General features: G+C 62.4%; 1 protein-coding gene across 1 annotated transcript; it reads left to right on the forward strand.

Annotated features, from left to right (window-relative positions):
- Positions 1 to 2,321: 2,321 nt before the first annotated feature.
- On the forward strand, positions 2,322 to 14,990 carry LBRM_16_1720 (conserved hypothetical protein; the record flags this gene model as incomplete). The annotated part of the gene is made up of 1 exon (XM_001563722.2): positions 2,322 to 14,990. The coding sequence occupies one exon, from the start codon at positions 2,322 to 2,324 to the stop codon at positions 14,988 to 14,990; it is 12,669 nt and encodes a 4,222-aa protein (XP_001563772.2).
- Positions 14,991 to 15,646: the final 656 nt, after the last annotated feature.

Below are 15,646 nucleotides of genomic sequence, written 5' to 3' on the forward strand. Positions count from 1 at the left end.
GCCCATTCTCTGCCGTAGATCGTGAAATAAACTCCACCCGATCTGTCACTGGCCCATCGTGTCGTGCCAAGTTGCCGTAGGCACGCATTACGGCAATGCGTCGACTCAGCCATCTGTGTAGGGCCCTTGCCTCACACTCTGCCCATCCTCAGCTGCACAGGTTTCCTCACAGCCGCTCTTATTATGCCGGTCACCACATGGTGCATCCCTTGGAAGGGAGGCCTGGACTCCCCGTATCACTAGTCAATGAGGGTTCGATGAGGTCCGTTTCAGCCACGCTGACACTTTGCCCCATCCTAGTGGTACTGCAAACACACGTTCATTGTCGCAAGCCGCTGCAGTGCAACATCATTCAAGTCCCAGCTACCCACCTCCGTAGCAATGCATCGCTCTGACTGTCTCTACGCTGCGGGCACTTGGCTCTGTCACCGCCTGAAATGGTTCTACACTGGCAGGGATAGGGGGGGGGGGGGCTGCTGCTCGGTTTCTGCGGAGAGTGGAGGGCACTTGTGTGGTGGAATGCCATGTGCTCAGGTGTCCCCCGGCCATCAGGGGGCGAGGCGGGTGCATTTTGTTTCACAGCGAAAAACCGAAAAGGGCGCTGAACGGATTAGCCGTGAGGACCGTCTCTCACTTCGGAAGCGTCTTGGAGAAGCTTCAGTACAGTTTGCTTTTGAATGGGACAGTGAATCCCCGCGAAGGCACGCGTGGCCCCTGTTGCGACCTTCCCCTCTGCATTGCTCTCTCACTTCATCCTTTATGTACTACAACTCATGTGTTACTCCCCCTGTCTGTTTACAACTCCTGTCTTCGTGTTGCCGCGCATCGCGTACACACACTCATAGTGGTGTCCACATTCGCACCAGCATCGACTGCAGGGAAGTGCGCCCCTTGCGCGTCGCTGTTTCGCACAACTCACATACCAATTCACGCTCCTAGGCCCGTTTACTTAGCTCTTTCTCTCTCTCTCTCTCCCGCTGTACTTCGATCTCCCTGCTACGGAGGCATCCCTGCCTTTTCTTTTGAGTCATTGTGATTTCAAACTGCGCCCGCACTCTCGCTCATTTTCCCCTTCTATACCAACTACGGACTTAACCTCAGCACATCCGTCAAAGCGGACTTCGGCTCTCCCCCGCACTCCCCAGCTGATCTTGCGTGGCGTGTTCACTTCGCTTTGTAGGTGTGGCTCATGCTCAGACCTCCTTCCTGTCGTGTTGTTCTTTTATCTCGCTCGTGGTGTGTTTGTTAGTCTGTCTCTCTTCCCATACCTCTGTCTTCGCCCTCTTCCTCCTCTCTACCCCTCCGCCCTCGAGGGCGCTCGCGGTGTCTCGCTTGTTCTCCCCCTACATCGCTCGCTTTTTTGTTTGCGCTTTTGGCATTTCCTCTCTATGGCCCCCCTTTTCCCTTGAGCACCGCTGTGCCGTCTGTCTTTGTTGGTGCCCGCGTGTACGTGACGTGTGCGTGTGTCTCATCTGCTGATTGATGCGCTGCGCCTTGTCTCCGGGCTCGCCGCCTACGTCTCGCTGCCGACTTCTCTATACGCGTGTTTTTGTTTTTCTTGTCATTCTTCACCAAATCCAGCCCAGTCATTGTCACACGTGCACACGGCCGTACTCGCAACGTCACGGCAGCTGCAATCGGGTCGAGAACGCAGGCTAGACCAAAGAGTGCCGGTTGACTGCACGTCTGTGGAGGACCTTGGGAAGCTGTTCTGCACTGAAGTAAAGGTGTTCATTGTAGGCCTCGAATACACTTTCACTCAAACTCACCTGTGCAGAAGAGGAGTGTGTGAGCTGCAGTAACTCCAGCGTTGCTTCTTCCTCTTTTCCCCCTCTGTGTTGTGCGAGACTGTCTTCTCGCATTCTTGGCGGACAGCCCCCCTCCCTCCCCCCTCTCTCTCTGCCCATCGTTTCCTTCAGCTGTCAGGCCCCCTTTTTCGCCTCACGGAGCTTCACTTGTGCGCCGGCAGCTTCTCTTTGGCGTCTCCTGCCCTTGGAATTTGCACGTTTATATGTGGTGGTTTGTCTCTGTGAGTCAGCAAAGTCATGAGGAGGTCAATCAGCGACACGCCAACCCGCAACGCAAGGGTGGTGGCATCCAACAATAACACTCTTGCGAATGCAGCCACGTCGAGTGCTACTGGCCATGACTACTCCGCCAGCTCCAGTGGCAGTCGGTGGGCAGCCGAATACCAGCTGGGGATTCGAAAGAATCCGTCGTTCCCCATTCAGCAGACGGCCCCTAAGCCGTACCTGGCTGCGTGCGCAGAAATCACCCCGAAGGGTCGCAACTGGAACGCCGAGTTTCAGCTGGCCTGGGAGATGGAGAACCACAGCAGCGAGCAAGCGGCGCTTCGGATGCGCATCCTTTATCAGATCGAGCGCGACTTTGAGGAGGAGGCAGCGGGCACCATTGTCAAGATTGTGCGACTAGAGAAGGATATGCCGGCTGAGCTGCTCAACTTTGTGCAGTGCTTCCGGGTGCGCAACGTTTTTTTTCGCGTTCTGCCAGACAGTCGCTCTGGCCGAAACTACATCGCCTCCTTACGTGGGATACTGCAGAGCGACAGTCATCTGCTCTCAGTGCCGCTCTCCACCATGTTCTACTACCGCGGCATGCCGGTCCTAGCCCAGGCCCTAGTGCCCATGACGACGCGGCCGAGGCGGCTTTACGGGGCAAATTCCACCAACGATGTCGAGGTCGAGGCTGAGCTTACGTTTATCGCGGAGGCTCTCAACATTCCACTCCCCGACAACAGCATGGAGGTCTACGAGGCATTGGATGGGCGCTACTACGTCACCAACTCGAACGCAACGCTGACGCCGCTTTTTGTGGATGACACGATCATGAAGCGGCAGGAGATGCTGCGGGTGTGTCCCGAGGTGTCCGAGGGTGCCGACAATACGATGGAGGTGCTGGACGATGGGGCCCTCCAGGAAACTGTTCTCCAAATATGTACCAGCTCCACTCCCGCCACTACTTCTGCCGCCCTCACACAGGTATGTGAGTTCCTCCACGCCCGCGGTGTGAACTTGTGTCTTCTCAAGCAGTTAGTGCGCCGACTGCTATTCGCCAGCAACTACGATCTACGTGCGGTAGAGCAGGCGGTGCAGCTTCTTTCGTGTGAGATGCTCTGCCGCGCACTGAAGCAGGAGTTCTACATCGAAATCCAAGGTAAACGCACGGCCTACGACGAGCTCTTTCTGACGCGCACCCTCTCCAAGTACTTTGCACTGGTGTTCGCTCCCTCACCGCAGTTCCGCGCCAAATTCCTCGACGTGGTCTCTAAAAAGTACGGCATCACAGCAGAGGATGGAGACCTCATGGACATACTCGTCTCCTTCAGGAAGGAGTGGAAGCAGCGCATTATGGACCGCGTCTGCCACCTACTCGGCGCCACGATTCGAAAGGAGAACGGTGTCGTGCACGTGACGTGGAGGCCCTTTGCGAACTCGTCCGTTATACCGCGATTAGTCGAGCCAGCAGTAGCGATACAGTTGGCAGCGATGTACAGCCACGTGCGCACGGGCCCACCACACTCCTACGCGTTCTGCTTGCCTCTGTGCTGCAAGGTGGCGTGCTGGCAGCGCAACTTCTCAGAAGCGCTCAGCCTTGCACACGAGGCTGCAACCGCGCAGGAAGCGCGTACCGGTCCGCTGCAGCTCATCCGCCTGATGATGGAGCGTGTCGTCTGTCATGTGTCCTTTCAAACGCGCGACTGGCCGTGTATTCAGGATGGGCGGTCGCGGTTCCCAGCAGTGCTAGCAGGCTACGAGCAGTGGGCTGGCCCCAAGACCCAGGGGCGGCGCTGCATCGAATACGGTTTTTGGCTCGTCGACGTCGCAGAGGCGCTGATGGAAGCGCCGGCTGAGCTGCGCAGCTGCGTGGAGGAGGCCGCGCACTACTTCTACAAAGCCATCGCGCGCCTGCCAGCCTATTTGCGCAGCGATCACGGCGCGTGGCTGCACCTGCAGCCGTACATGGGCCTGCTGCGCTGCAAGAAGCTGCTGCCCTCATGCTCTGTTGACACCCGCGCTCTTGTGCAGCATTCAGTAGAGCTGAGCAAGTTAGGCTGGGCCTCTGATTTCTTCATCGACTACCTCAGGGAACTAGGCCGGCAGCTGGAGTACGAGGGGAATTTTGCAGATGCAATTCAGGTGTTGCTGACGGCAATCTCACTCTCGAAGGAGAAGCCCACCTTTACGGCCGATTTGCACACGCTTCTCATGGATGTCGCCCACATCTACCGATCTTGGGATCTTCGCTTGCACAGCGATGCGTGCATTGAGCTCACGAACGAAGCGATACGCTATGCCGCTCAGTACTACGGGGTAGAGAGTCGTGAGTACGGTGTTGTTCTTAACAACCGAGGCGCTATCGAGATCGAACTCGGCTGGCTCGACCGCGCCGAGGAGACGCTGCGCAACGCGGGCGCCGCCTTGAACGCTGCGGGCGTTCCACACGACGATCCCGACTATGTCGCCTACGTGCGCAACCTCAAGACGCTGTGGCGGCGACGGCATCCCAGTCAGCCACCGCCTACGCCACTCTCCGGCTTTTTGCGCCGCTTTCCTTTCTTGGAGTCCGCCTGCAAAGACGTCCCATGGGATGACGTTCGGCCTCTTGAGGACAGTCGCTTTGCAGAACTGGCGCGGTGCCGTGCGCAGGAGGCTGATGGGACCAACGAAGCGTACCGTCTGGAAGCTGACATGAAACAGCGGGCCGGTGAGCTGTTTCGAGTTCTCTTGTCCGGCGCGACGCTCAAGCTGTACCCATTCCTACCAGCGCAACTGGAAGGGGTGTACGTTGAAGGTCTTTTACTCACATACGACCAAATCTTCCTCGAGTTGGCAACTCAATGGCACCGAGAGCCAGCTGCTTCTCCCGCCCGACACCTGCAAGAACGCCTCACGCTCGCATATGTATCGGTCAAAGCCCGACGCACGGCAGACCGCCGCGCCTACGAGCATAGCATAGAGGACACGTTCCTAGAGGTTTTCGGCGCATCCGTGAACGCGCTGCTTCCAGTGAATTTCTCAGAAGTCGTAGAGGACGCTGAGGTGCAATCGCTGATGCACGAGTATGAGCGATTGAAGGCACATAACGCACCTGCGGCGGAGTTGGGCGAGACACAGGCGCGTATGGGCCAGCGTGTACACTCCTTTGAGTTGGAGCAGTGGCGCTCGCGCCAATCAATCTCGGCTTGGGTGCCGGACGGATTGCTGCACTCCTGCTTCCTGCGAGACTTTTCTCGCGACGGTGCACTCTGTGACTTGCTAGCCGCGCGCCAACATGCTGCACACACCGGAGAGAACGTGATGCCGCATGACATTCTGGAGGCTCGCATAGCGGCCCTGTGCATGTCCATCTGGGAGCGCGGGCAGCTCGATCGTCTGTATTGCCGTTCGGAATCGCACCAGCTGCAACAGCGCTACCATTTATCCTCGCCTCGTGTGCATCTTCAGCCTCTCAGCGACATCTTTGAAGATCTACTCGAGCCGTGGAGCGTGAGTTTGCACACTTTAGTCAATACAGACGACCGGGATCGCGTGGTTGCCGCGGTGCACCGGCGCGGAAGGCTGAATACTGATGCTGAAAACCTCGAGCAGTGGTATCCGCGCCTCCGTGCGCTGCAGTGCCCAACTTGGATGCTGGCGGGTCTGCCTCACCGCTTCGACCCAGCATACCAACGTGAGCAGCTGCAGTGGCAAAAGAGCGACGGCAGCAACCGTACTGCCGTATTGGCACACCTTTCCCAATACCTGGCCTTTATCGAGACTCGCGCCCATAAGGCTCGTGTTGGTGTGATGCGGTGCCGTATCCGAGCAGAAGCGATGTACCCCTTTTTAGACTTACGCTACGAAGGCGTGCATGTCTTGGATTTAGCGCTGGGTGATGACCAAGTCTTTTGTAAAGACTATGCCGAATACACGAGGTTTTCCAGCGAGCTGAAGCTACCTGCAGGGCGGCTAAAAGCCTGTGAAGGTCGCATGAGGGCAAGGGCGGTCGTTTTGGCGCAGCAGCTCTGCGAGCGCGAGGCAACACTACAGCAGCGTTTTGGCAGCTATTTGCGCAGCAGCGACCCCCCTCTTCAGTGGTCCAGTACCTTTATCGAATACACCCCACGTGTTGTGCAGTGTGAGCAGTACCATCTCACACACACCATGGAGGCCATAGACTCAAAAGAGGCCCGTCACGCCGCATGCTGTGCGCATAAGGTTCGCAGCTACATACGATACATGTCACAGGATCAGTTCCAGCGGCGCCTGGTGCGTGGGAGCTACGACGAAGAAATTGCTGAGCGTTATCCGTATCTGACAGCGGTGCCTTTGGCCTCCGTTCTGCTGTCTACTCTTCCCTTCGAGTGCCGGCACAAGTTCCGCATGCTACACGTGACACTCTTCGCGCCGCTGCGCGACACCGAGGGGGGCGTGAGGGGTAATGCGAAAAGTGACAACGCAGCAGCGCCAGTGTCGGCGCCGCTGTTTTGCGCTTCTCTTAGAGCGTATCAACACAAGTCTGTTGCAACGAAGGTACGCCGGCTGGTGGGCATTGTCGAGGAGATGGCTCACGAAGAGAATGAGGCTCAACAGCGGTTGCAAAAGGCGTTCCCTGGTCTTCCTCACGCTATTCTCGGAGTTCCGACGACGCAGCTGGTGTTCCCTCCCAACTTTGAGCAGCAGTGGTCCCTAGCGGCGAAGGAGAATTTTACTGGACTTTCCACACAAGGCGTGTACTCCGCACTGGTACAGTGCGCCATGTCTGCTCGTGCCCTTCCACTTGCACGGCAATACCTTGACGAGCTGAGCCTTACATCGCAGCCCTTTCTCCTTTATACCACGCGTCAGTGCGTCTCTCTACGACATCTCCCGCTGCGTGCCGATGGAAAGTACTCTGCACTATACAGCGACTATGATGCGCTCTTAAAACTAAGTCTACCGACGTCACCGGAGTGTTGTCTTCAACGTGTCCGTCTGGCAGCTCGCGCAGATCAGCTTGCTATGCGCGTCACCCGGCAGTGGGACCGCTTGCTCCGTCAGTTCCAGCAACCCCTTACATTGAGCGACGACCAGCTCTCTCACCTCCAGAGACACCCAGAGATACTCCGAACAGCGCCGAGAGCACCCAAGGGTCGGATACCTCCGGAAGCAGGTCAGAAAATCATAGAGGAGCTTGCCAATCACCAGAGGCAAGTAACAGAGAAGGCCATCGCAGACGAACAGCTTCACGCCGATCTGCCATTCATTCACCCATCCACCTCTGTAGAGTACATGGAAAAAGACTCAACATTTCTCCTCCGCAAGAACGTTCAGCAATCAGGCCGCCATTCCTCGCTGCCCGGCAATAAGGACGAGAAAGCTGAGCAAGAACGGCGCGACTACACCATAGACATCTCCTACGAAGCGCACATCACACTTCTACGCCGTGAACAAAACGGTCTAGCTGAGCAACACCGTAAAGCTGATGTAATGCGCGTCTCGAAACTCACTGAAGAAAAAAATCAACAAAACATTATTTCGCGCTACCCGTTCCTGCGGCTGCACGAGGAGGAGGGGTGGCCGGAGGCGCTTGTGGCGGACGAGGCGTTCGCGCGGCTGGCTGCGGAGCACGCGGACCTGGCGCTCGACCCGAAGAGGAACGCCGCCGCGCTGCGCGGTGTGGAGGACGCGATGAACGAGTGTGGCGACGCCGTTGCGGCCGCGCTGCGGCACGCGGCGCTGATGAGGGACCTGGCGTCGCGCTACCCGTTCCTGCGGCTGCACGAGGAGGAGGGGTGGCCGGAGGCGCTTGTGGCGGACGAGGCGTTCGCGCGGCTGGCTGCGGAGCACGCGGACCTGGCGCTCGACCCGAAGAGGAACGCCGCCGCGCTGCGCGGTGTGGAGGACGCGATGAACGAGTGTGGCGACGCCGTTGCGGCCGCGCTGCGGCACGCGGCGCTGATGAGGGACCTGGCGTCGCGCTACCCGTTCCTGCGGCTGCACGAGGAGGAGGGGTGGCCGGAGGCGCTTGTGGCGGACGAGGCGTTCGCGCGGCTGGCTGCGGAGCACGCGGACCTGGCGCTCGACCCGAAGAGGAACGCCGCCGCGCTGCGCGGTGTGGAGGACGCGATGAACGAGTGTGGCGACGCCGTTGCGGCCGCGCTGCGGCACGCGGCGCTGATGAGGGACCTGGCGTCGCGCTACCCGTTCCTGCGGCTGCACGAGGAGGAGGGGTGGCCGGAGGCGCTTGTGGCGGACGAGGCGTTCGCGCGGCTGGCTGCGGAGCACGCGGACCTGGCGCTCGACCCGAAGAGGAACGCCGCCGCGCTGCGCGGTGTGGAGGACGCGATGAACGAGTGTGGCGACGCCGTTGCGGCCGCGCTGCGACACGCGGCGCTGATGAGGGACCTGGCGTCGCGCTACCCGTTCCTGCGGCTGCACGAGGAGGAGGGGTGGCCGGAGGCGCTTGTGGCGGACGAGGCGTTCGCGCGGCTGGCTGCGGAGCACGCGGACCTGGCGCTCGACTCGAAGAGGAACGCCGCCGCGCTGCGCGGTGTGGAGGACGCGATGAACGAGTGTGGCGACGCCGTTGCGGCCGCGCTGCGGCACGCGGCGCTGATGAGGGACCTGGCGTCGCGCTACCCGTTCCTGCGGCTGCACGAGGAGGAGGGGTGGCCGGAGGCGCTTGTGGCGGACGAGGCGTTCGCGCGGCTGGCTGCGGAGCACGCGGACCTGGCGCTCGACTCGAAGAGGAACGCCGCCGCGCTGCGCGGTGTGGAGGACGCGATGAACGAGTGTGGCGACGCCGTTGCGGCCGCGCTGCGGCACGCGGCGCTGATGAGGGACCTGGCGTCGCGCTACCCGTTCCTGCGGCTGCACGAGGAGGAGGGGTGGCCGGAGGCGCTTGTGGCGGACGAGGCGTTCGCGCGGCTGGCTGCGGAGCACGCGGACCTGGCGTGTGACCCGAAGAAGAACGCCGCCGCGCTGCGCGGTGTGGAGGACGCGATGAACGAGTGTGGCGACGCCGTTGCGGCCGCGCTGCGACACGCGGCGCTGATGAGGGACCTGGCGTCGCGCTACCCGTTCCTGCGGCTGCACGAGGAGGAGGGGTGGCCGGAGGCGCTTGTGGCGGACGAGGCGTTCGCGCGGCTGGCTGCGGAGCACGCGGACCTGGCGCTCGACCCGAAGAGGAACGCCGCCGCGCTGCGCGGTGTGGAGGACGCGATGAACGAGTGTGGCGACGCCGTTGCGGCCGCGCTGCGACACGCGGCGCTGATGAGGGACCTGGCGTCGCGCTACCCGCTCCTGCGGCTGCACGAGGAGGAGGGGTGGCCGGAGGCGCTTGTGGCGGACGAGGCGTTCGCGCGGCTGGCTGCGGAGCACGCGGACCTGGCGTGTGACCCGAAGAAGAACGCCGCCGCGCTGCGCGGTGTGGAGGACGCGATGAACGAGTGTGGCGACGCCGTTGCGGCCGCGCTGCGACACGCGGCGCTGATGAGGGACCTGGCGTCGCGCTACCCGTTCCTGCGGCTGCACGAGGAGGAGGGGTGGCCGGAGGCGCTTGTGGCGGACGAGGCGTTCGCGCGGCTGGCTGCGGAGCACGCGGACCTGGCGCTCGACCCGAAGAGGAACGCCGCCGCGCTGCGCGGTGTGGAGGACGCGATGAACGAGTGTGGCGACGCCGTTGCGGCCGCGCTGCGGCACGCGGCGCTGATGAGGGACCTGGCGTCGCGCTACCCGTTCCTGCGGCTGCACGAGGAGGAGGGGTGGCCGGAGGCGCTTGTGGCGGACGAGGCGTTCGCGCGGCTGGCTGCGGAGCACGCGGACCTGGCGCTCGACTCGAAGAGGAACGCCGCCGCGCTGCGCGGTGTGGAGGACGCGATGAACGAGTGTGGCGACGCCGTTGCGGCCGCGCTGCGGCACGCGGCGCTGATGAGGGACCTGGCGTCGCGCTACCCGTTCCTGCGGCTGCACGAGGAGGAGGGGTGGCCGGAGGCGCTTGTGGCGGACGAGGCGTTCGCGCGGCTGGCTGCGGAGCACGCGGACCTGGCGTGTGACCCGAAGAGGAACGCCGCCGCGCTGCGCGGTGTGGAGGACGCGATGAACGAGTGTGGCGACGCCGTTGCGGCCGCGCTGCGACACGCGGCGCTGATGAGGGACCTGGCGTCGCGCTACCCGTTCCTGCGGCTGCACGAGGAGGAGGGGTGGCCGGAGGCGCTTGTGGCGGACGAGGCGTTCGCGCGGCTGGCTGCGGAGCACGCGGACCTGGCGTGTGACCCGAAGAGGAACGCCGCCGCGCTGCGCGGTGTGGAGGACGCGATGAACGAGTGTGGCGACGCCGTTGCGGCCGCGCTGCGGCACGCGGCGCTGATGAGGGACCTGGCGTCGCGCTACCCGTTCCTGCGGCTGCACGAGGAGGAGGGGTGGCCGGAGGCGCTTGTGGCGGACGAGGCGTTCGCGCGGCTGGCTGCGGAGCACGCGGACCTGGCGCTCGACTCGAAGAGGAACGCCGCCGCGCTGCGCGGTGTGGAGGACGCGATGAACGAGTGTGGCGACGCCGTTGCGGCCGCGCTGCGGCACGCGGCGCTGATGAGGGACCTGGCGTCGCGCTACCCGTTCCTGCGGCTGCACGAGGAGGAGGGGTGGCCGGAGGCGCTTGTGGCGGACGAGGCGTTCGCGCGGCTGGCTGCGGAGCACGCGGACCTGGCGCTCGACCCGAAGAGGAACGCCGCCGCGCTGCGCGGTGTGGAGGACGCGATGAACGAGTGTGGCGACGCCGTTGCGGCCGCGCTGCGGCACGCGGCGCTGATGAGGGACCTGGCGTCGCGCTACCCGTTCCTGCGGCTGCACGAGGAGGAGGGGTGGCCGGAGGCGCTTGTGGCGGACGAGGCGTTCGCGCGGCTGGCTGCGGAGCACGCGGACCTGGCGCTCGACTCGAAGAGGAACGCCGCCGCGCTGCGCGGTGTGGAGGACGCGATGAACGAGTGTGGCGACGCCGTTGCGGCCGCGCTGCGGCACGCGGCGCTGATGAGGGACCTGGCGTCGCGCTACCCGTTCCTGCGGCTGCACGAGGAGGAGGGGTGGCCGGAGGCGCTTGTGGCGGACGAGGCGTTCGCGCGGCTGGCTGCGGAGCACGCGGACCTGGCGTGTGACCCGAAGAGGAACGCCGCCGCGCTGCGCGGTGTGGAGGACGCGATGAACGAGTGTGGCGACGCCGTTGCGGCCGCGCTGCGGCACGCGGCGCTGATGAGGGACCTGGCGTCGCGCTACCCGTTCCTGCGGCTGCACGAGGAGGAGGGGTGGCCGGAGGCGCTTGTGGCGGACGAGGCGTTCGCGCGGCTGGCTGCGGAGCACGCGGACCTGGCGCTCGACCCGAAGAGGAACGCCGCCGCGCTGCGCGGTGTGGAGGACGCGATGAACGAGTGTGGCGACGCCGTTGCGGCCGCGCTGCGGCACGCGGCGCTGATGAGGGACCTGGCGTCGCGCTACCCGTTCCTGCGGCTGCACGAGGAGGAGGGGTGGCCGGAGGCGCTTGTGGCGGACGAGGCGTTCGCGCGGCTGGCTGCGGAGCACGCGGACCTGGCGCTCGACCCGAAGAGGAACGCCGCCGCGCTGCGCGGTGTGGAGGACGCGATGAACGAGTGTGGCGACGCCGTTGCGGCCGCGCTGCGACACGCGGCGCTGATGAGGGACCTGGCGTCGCGCTACCCGTTCCTGCGGCTGCACGAGGAGGAGGGGTGGCCGGAGGCGCTTGTGGCGGACGAGGCGTTCGCGCGGCTGGCTGCGGAGCACGCGGACCTGGCGTGTGACCCGAAGAGGAACGCCGCCGCGCTGCGCGGTGTGGAGGACGCGATGAACGAGTGTGGCGACGCCGTTGCGGCCGCGCTGCGGCACGCGGCGCTGATGAGGGACCTGGCGTCGCGCTACCCGTTCCTGCGGCTGCACGAGGAGGAGGGGTGGCCGGAGGCGCTTGTGGCGGACGAGGCGTTCGCGCGGCTGGCTGCGGAGCACGCGGACCTGGCGCTCGACTCGAAGAGGAACGCCGCCGCGCTGCGCGGTGTGGAGGACGCGATGAACGAGTGTGGCGACGCCGTTGCGGCCGCGCTGCGACACGCGGCGCTGATGAGGGACCTGGCGTCGCGCTACCCGTTCCTGCGGCTGCACGAGGAGGAGGGGTGGCCGGAGGCGCTTGTGGCGGACGAGGCGTTCGCGCGGCTGGCTGCGGAGCACGCGGACCTGGCGTGTGACCCGAAGAAGAACGCCGCCGCGCTGCGCGGTGTGGAGGACGCGATGAACGAGTGTGGCGACGCCGTTGCGGCCGCGCTGCGACACGCGGCGCTGATGAGGGACCTGGCGTCGCGCTACCCGTTCCTGCGGCTGCACGAGGAGGAGGGGTGGCCGGAGGCGCTTGTGGCGGACGAGGCGTTCGCGCGGCTGGCTGCGGAGCACGCGGACCTGGCGCTCGACTCGAAGAGGAACGCCGCCGCGCTGCGCGGTGTGGAGGACGCGATGAACGAGTGTGGCGACGCCGTTGCGGCCGCGCTGCGACACGCGGCGCTGATGAGGGACCTGGCGTCGCGCTACCCGTTCCTGCGGCTGCACGAGGAGGAGGGGTGGCCGGAGGCGCTTGTGGCGGACGAGGCGTTCGCGCGGCTGGCTGCGGAGCACGCGGACCTGGCGTGTGACCCGAAGAGGAACGCCGCCGCGCTGCGCGGTGTGGAGGACGCGATGAACGAGTGTGGCGACGCCGTTGCGGCCGCGCTGCGACACGCGGCGCTGATGAGGGACCTGGCGTCGCGCTACCCGTTCCTGCGGCTGCACGAGGAGGAGGGGTGGCCGGAGGCGCTTGTGGCGGACGAGGCGTTCGCGCGGCTGGCTGCGGAGCACGCGGACCTGGCGTGTGACCCGAAGAAGAACGCCGCCGCGCTGCGCGGTGTGGAGGACGCGATGAACGAGTGTGGCGACGCCGTTGCGGCCGCGCTGCGACACGCGGCGCTGATGAGGGACCTGGCGTCGCGCTACCCGTTCCTGCGGCTGCACGAGGAGGAGGGGTGGCCGGAGGCGCTTGTGGCGGACGAGGCGTTCGCGCGGCTGGCTGCGGAGCACGCGGACCTGGCGCTCGACCCGAAGAGGAACGCCGCCGCGCTGCGCGGTGTGGAGGACGCGATGAACGAGAGAGCGGTGTTTATCTTAGCGTTGCTCTCTGAAGATCTTTTTCTGGGTCTAATTGTGAACGTTTATGACGAGGAGTGTGCGTGTCGTGATGTTGTGCAGTCTTCGGAGGTTAGTGAGCGCTGTTATTTGTCTTTTATGGCAGTCGTTGAGGGTGAAGATGTTGAACGTTTTTTGATATGTAGTGAAGAGATGGACTGTTTTTCTAATTTGTTCTCATGTTGGAGATCTTCTTTGTGTGAAGTCTCGGAGGCTGTGAGGTTGCGTGTGGTGGTGGAGCTTTTGGATGTTGTGAAGCGTGAGTCAGCGGTTTGTGTTGACGTGTATTCAGAGGAACAATCTTGCCGTTCTGATATGTTACTAGAATTTATAGTTGGCGTGGAGGCGCTGAGGAGGTCAAACATAGTCGCTGTAGAATGTACTGCTGCAGAGAGGCTAGTGGACACTGCGCTCTGCAACCGTATTATGGCTGAGGACTTGCTGTGTGCGCGTGCCCAGGAGGCACTCCTGGATTGCCATGCTGCTGAGGTAAAGTCGCGTGGTTACGTAGTAGCTGATGAGAGGGCAGATCGTTTTAATCTTGCTGTAGCTTTCGTTGTGAGCGACGAAGCAGTGTTACGCAGGTATATTCAATCGAAGGAATGTGTGTCAGCCACGCATGTGTTTACTCGGGCGTCTTCAGAGCGTCAAGATATTTTGCGAACGCGGCACTCGCAAATTATTAAATCTCTCGAGATGTGCGTTCAGGACGAAACAGTGTCACGAAGTGGGCTGGAGCAGGAGGAGACAGACATGCGCGATGTTCTCGTCGAAGACGGGAAAAGACGTGCCGCGACCTTTTCAGCACTAGCGTCCCAGAGGAGCTTCTTGCTCCAGGAGGAGGTCCTTGCCCGCAAGGATGTGGAGCTCCACGAGAATGAGGTTTGGGAGCTTCTGAGAGGCGAGTGGGAGCAGTTACGGGAGAACCTGACTGCCGGGCAGCTTGCGGCTGCGGAGTCCTACATGACAGTAGTGAGTCTCGAAGCTACTGAGCACGTACCACCAGTGGAAGAGAGGTCGACAGACGCACTTGTGTCTCTTGAGATTTCAGTTGCACTTTTGCAGCGGGTTGGCCGGGGCCGTCTCCTGCGAAAGAAGTTACAGAGACGTTTGGAGAATCGACGGCGTGATATCCTGAAACAGGGTGTGAGCCACATTCTCGCGGAGGAGTTTATGGAGAGGCGCACTATTGTCGGGGATGAGCACCTTCTGTGGCAAGGCTTGCGGAGTCAGTGCGATCGTGCAGTTCCCCTGGTACGCTACGATGACCCAGTTGATCTGGCACTGCAGAACTTGATGATGGCTGAAGAGTCTGAGCGCGACAATATCCTCAACGACTACATTCTCGCCCATGACGTCATTGAGCGGGCAGAGCACAAACAGTTTCTCAAGCAGAACGCGTTAGTATGGGTCTCTGAGGCGCCCGACTCGTCTGATGAAGAGGTGGACGAGCTGCTCTTCTCGGGTCTCCTACAAGGCACTTACAGCACTCTGACCACTCGTAGCCGAAAGAATCTTTCTAGGACCCACTACAGGGGATTCGAACTTGATGCCCTCGGCCGCTTCTTGCTCGACTACGAGGAGGATATCCACAAGATGCAGGCGAAACTGACCGACTTCCGTCACTCCGTGGCTATGGTGCATGACCAGCTCAAGTATGCCCGAGATCGCGCAGCACAGGAGGTTGTGCGGGGTGGTACGGGAGCCATTTGGGTGCCTGCGCGCCCACTCCCCCTCGCAGATCTCGTGCGGGGCCCCAGTGCCCAGTACGAGGGCAAGCGAGCTCCTCGAACTCAGTAGATGGCGAGAACTGCTCTTCTGTTGTGCCGTCGATGTTGCTGAAATAAATCAATTTGGCGTGTGTCTGCACACCGTGGGGTGTGGGAGGACACATTAACTTTTGCACTGCAGCAGTAGTCTCCCTCCGCTGACTCAACGTCGGGACATATCGTAGTTTATTAGTCAGTTTTTTTCGTTTTGTGTTGCCATGCGGCATCAGGTCTCTGTGGCTGCCTGCTGTCATCTCCAGTGTGTGACTACCTCGAGGATGAAGTTCTCTTCTCAGGGATGTAGTGTGCAAATTAGTGCCTCTTTACTTCCTCTCTGACTTACGAGTAATCTTGCTTGAGCACGTATATGTGCGTCTCTTTCTGTGCCGGTGCTTGTGCGTACGTTCCTCGCTGTATCCGTTCTTGCGGGCTGTTTCTGTGCTCATACGTTCTGAATTACCCGCACCGTTGTCCTCTTGCCCAGTGAAGAGAAACGTAGCTACACATACACGCAACCGGGATGGGGAAAAAAAACGCTGAAAGCGGCGATTGCTTCTCTCCAGCGAGACCATCACCAAGCGACATCGACACCCCCCCCTCCCCAGACAAGCTAACCCGACCCTGTGTGTTGCACGCACTGTATACCAATGATGGAGTGCAGGTGGTATTTGGTTCTCTTCTTTGGTG

This window comes from Leishmania braziliensis, chromosome 16 (assembly GCF_000002845.2).
Source record: "Leishmania braziliensis MHOM/BR/75/M2904 complete genome, chromosome 16".
Lineage (NCBI taxonomy): Eukaryota > Euglenozoa > Kinetoplastea > Trypanosomatida > Trypanosomatidae > Leishmania > Leishmania braziliensis.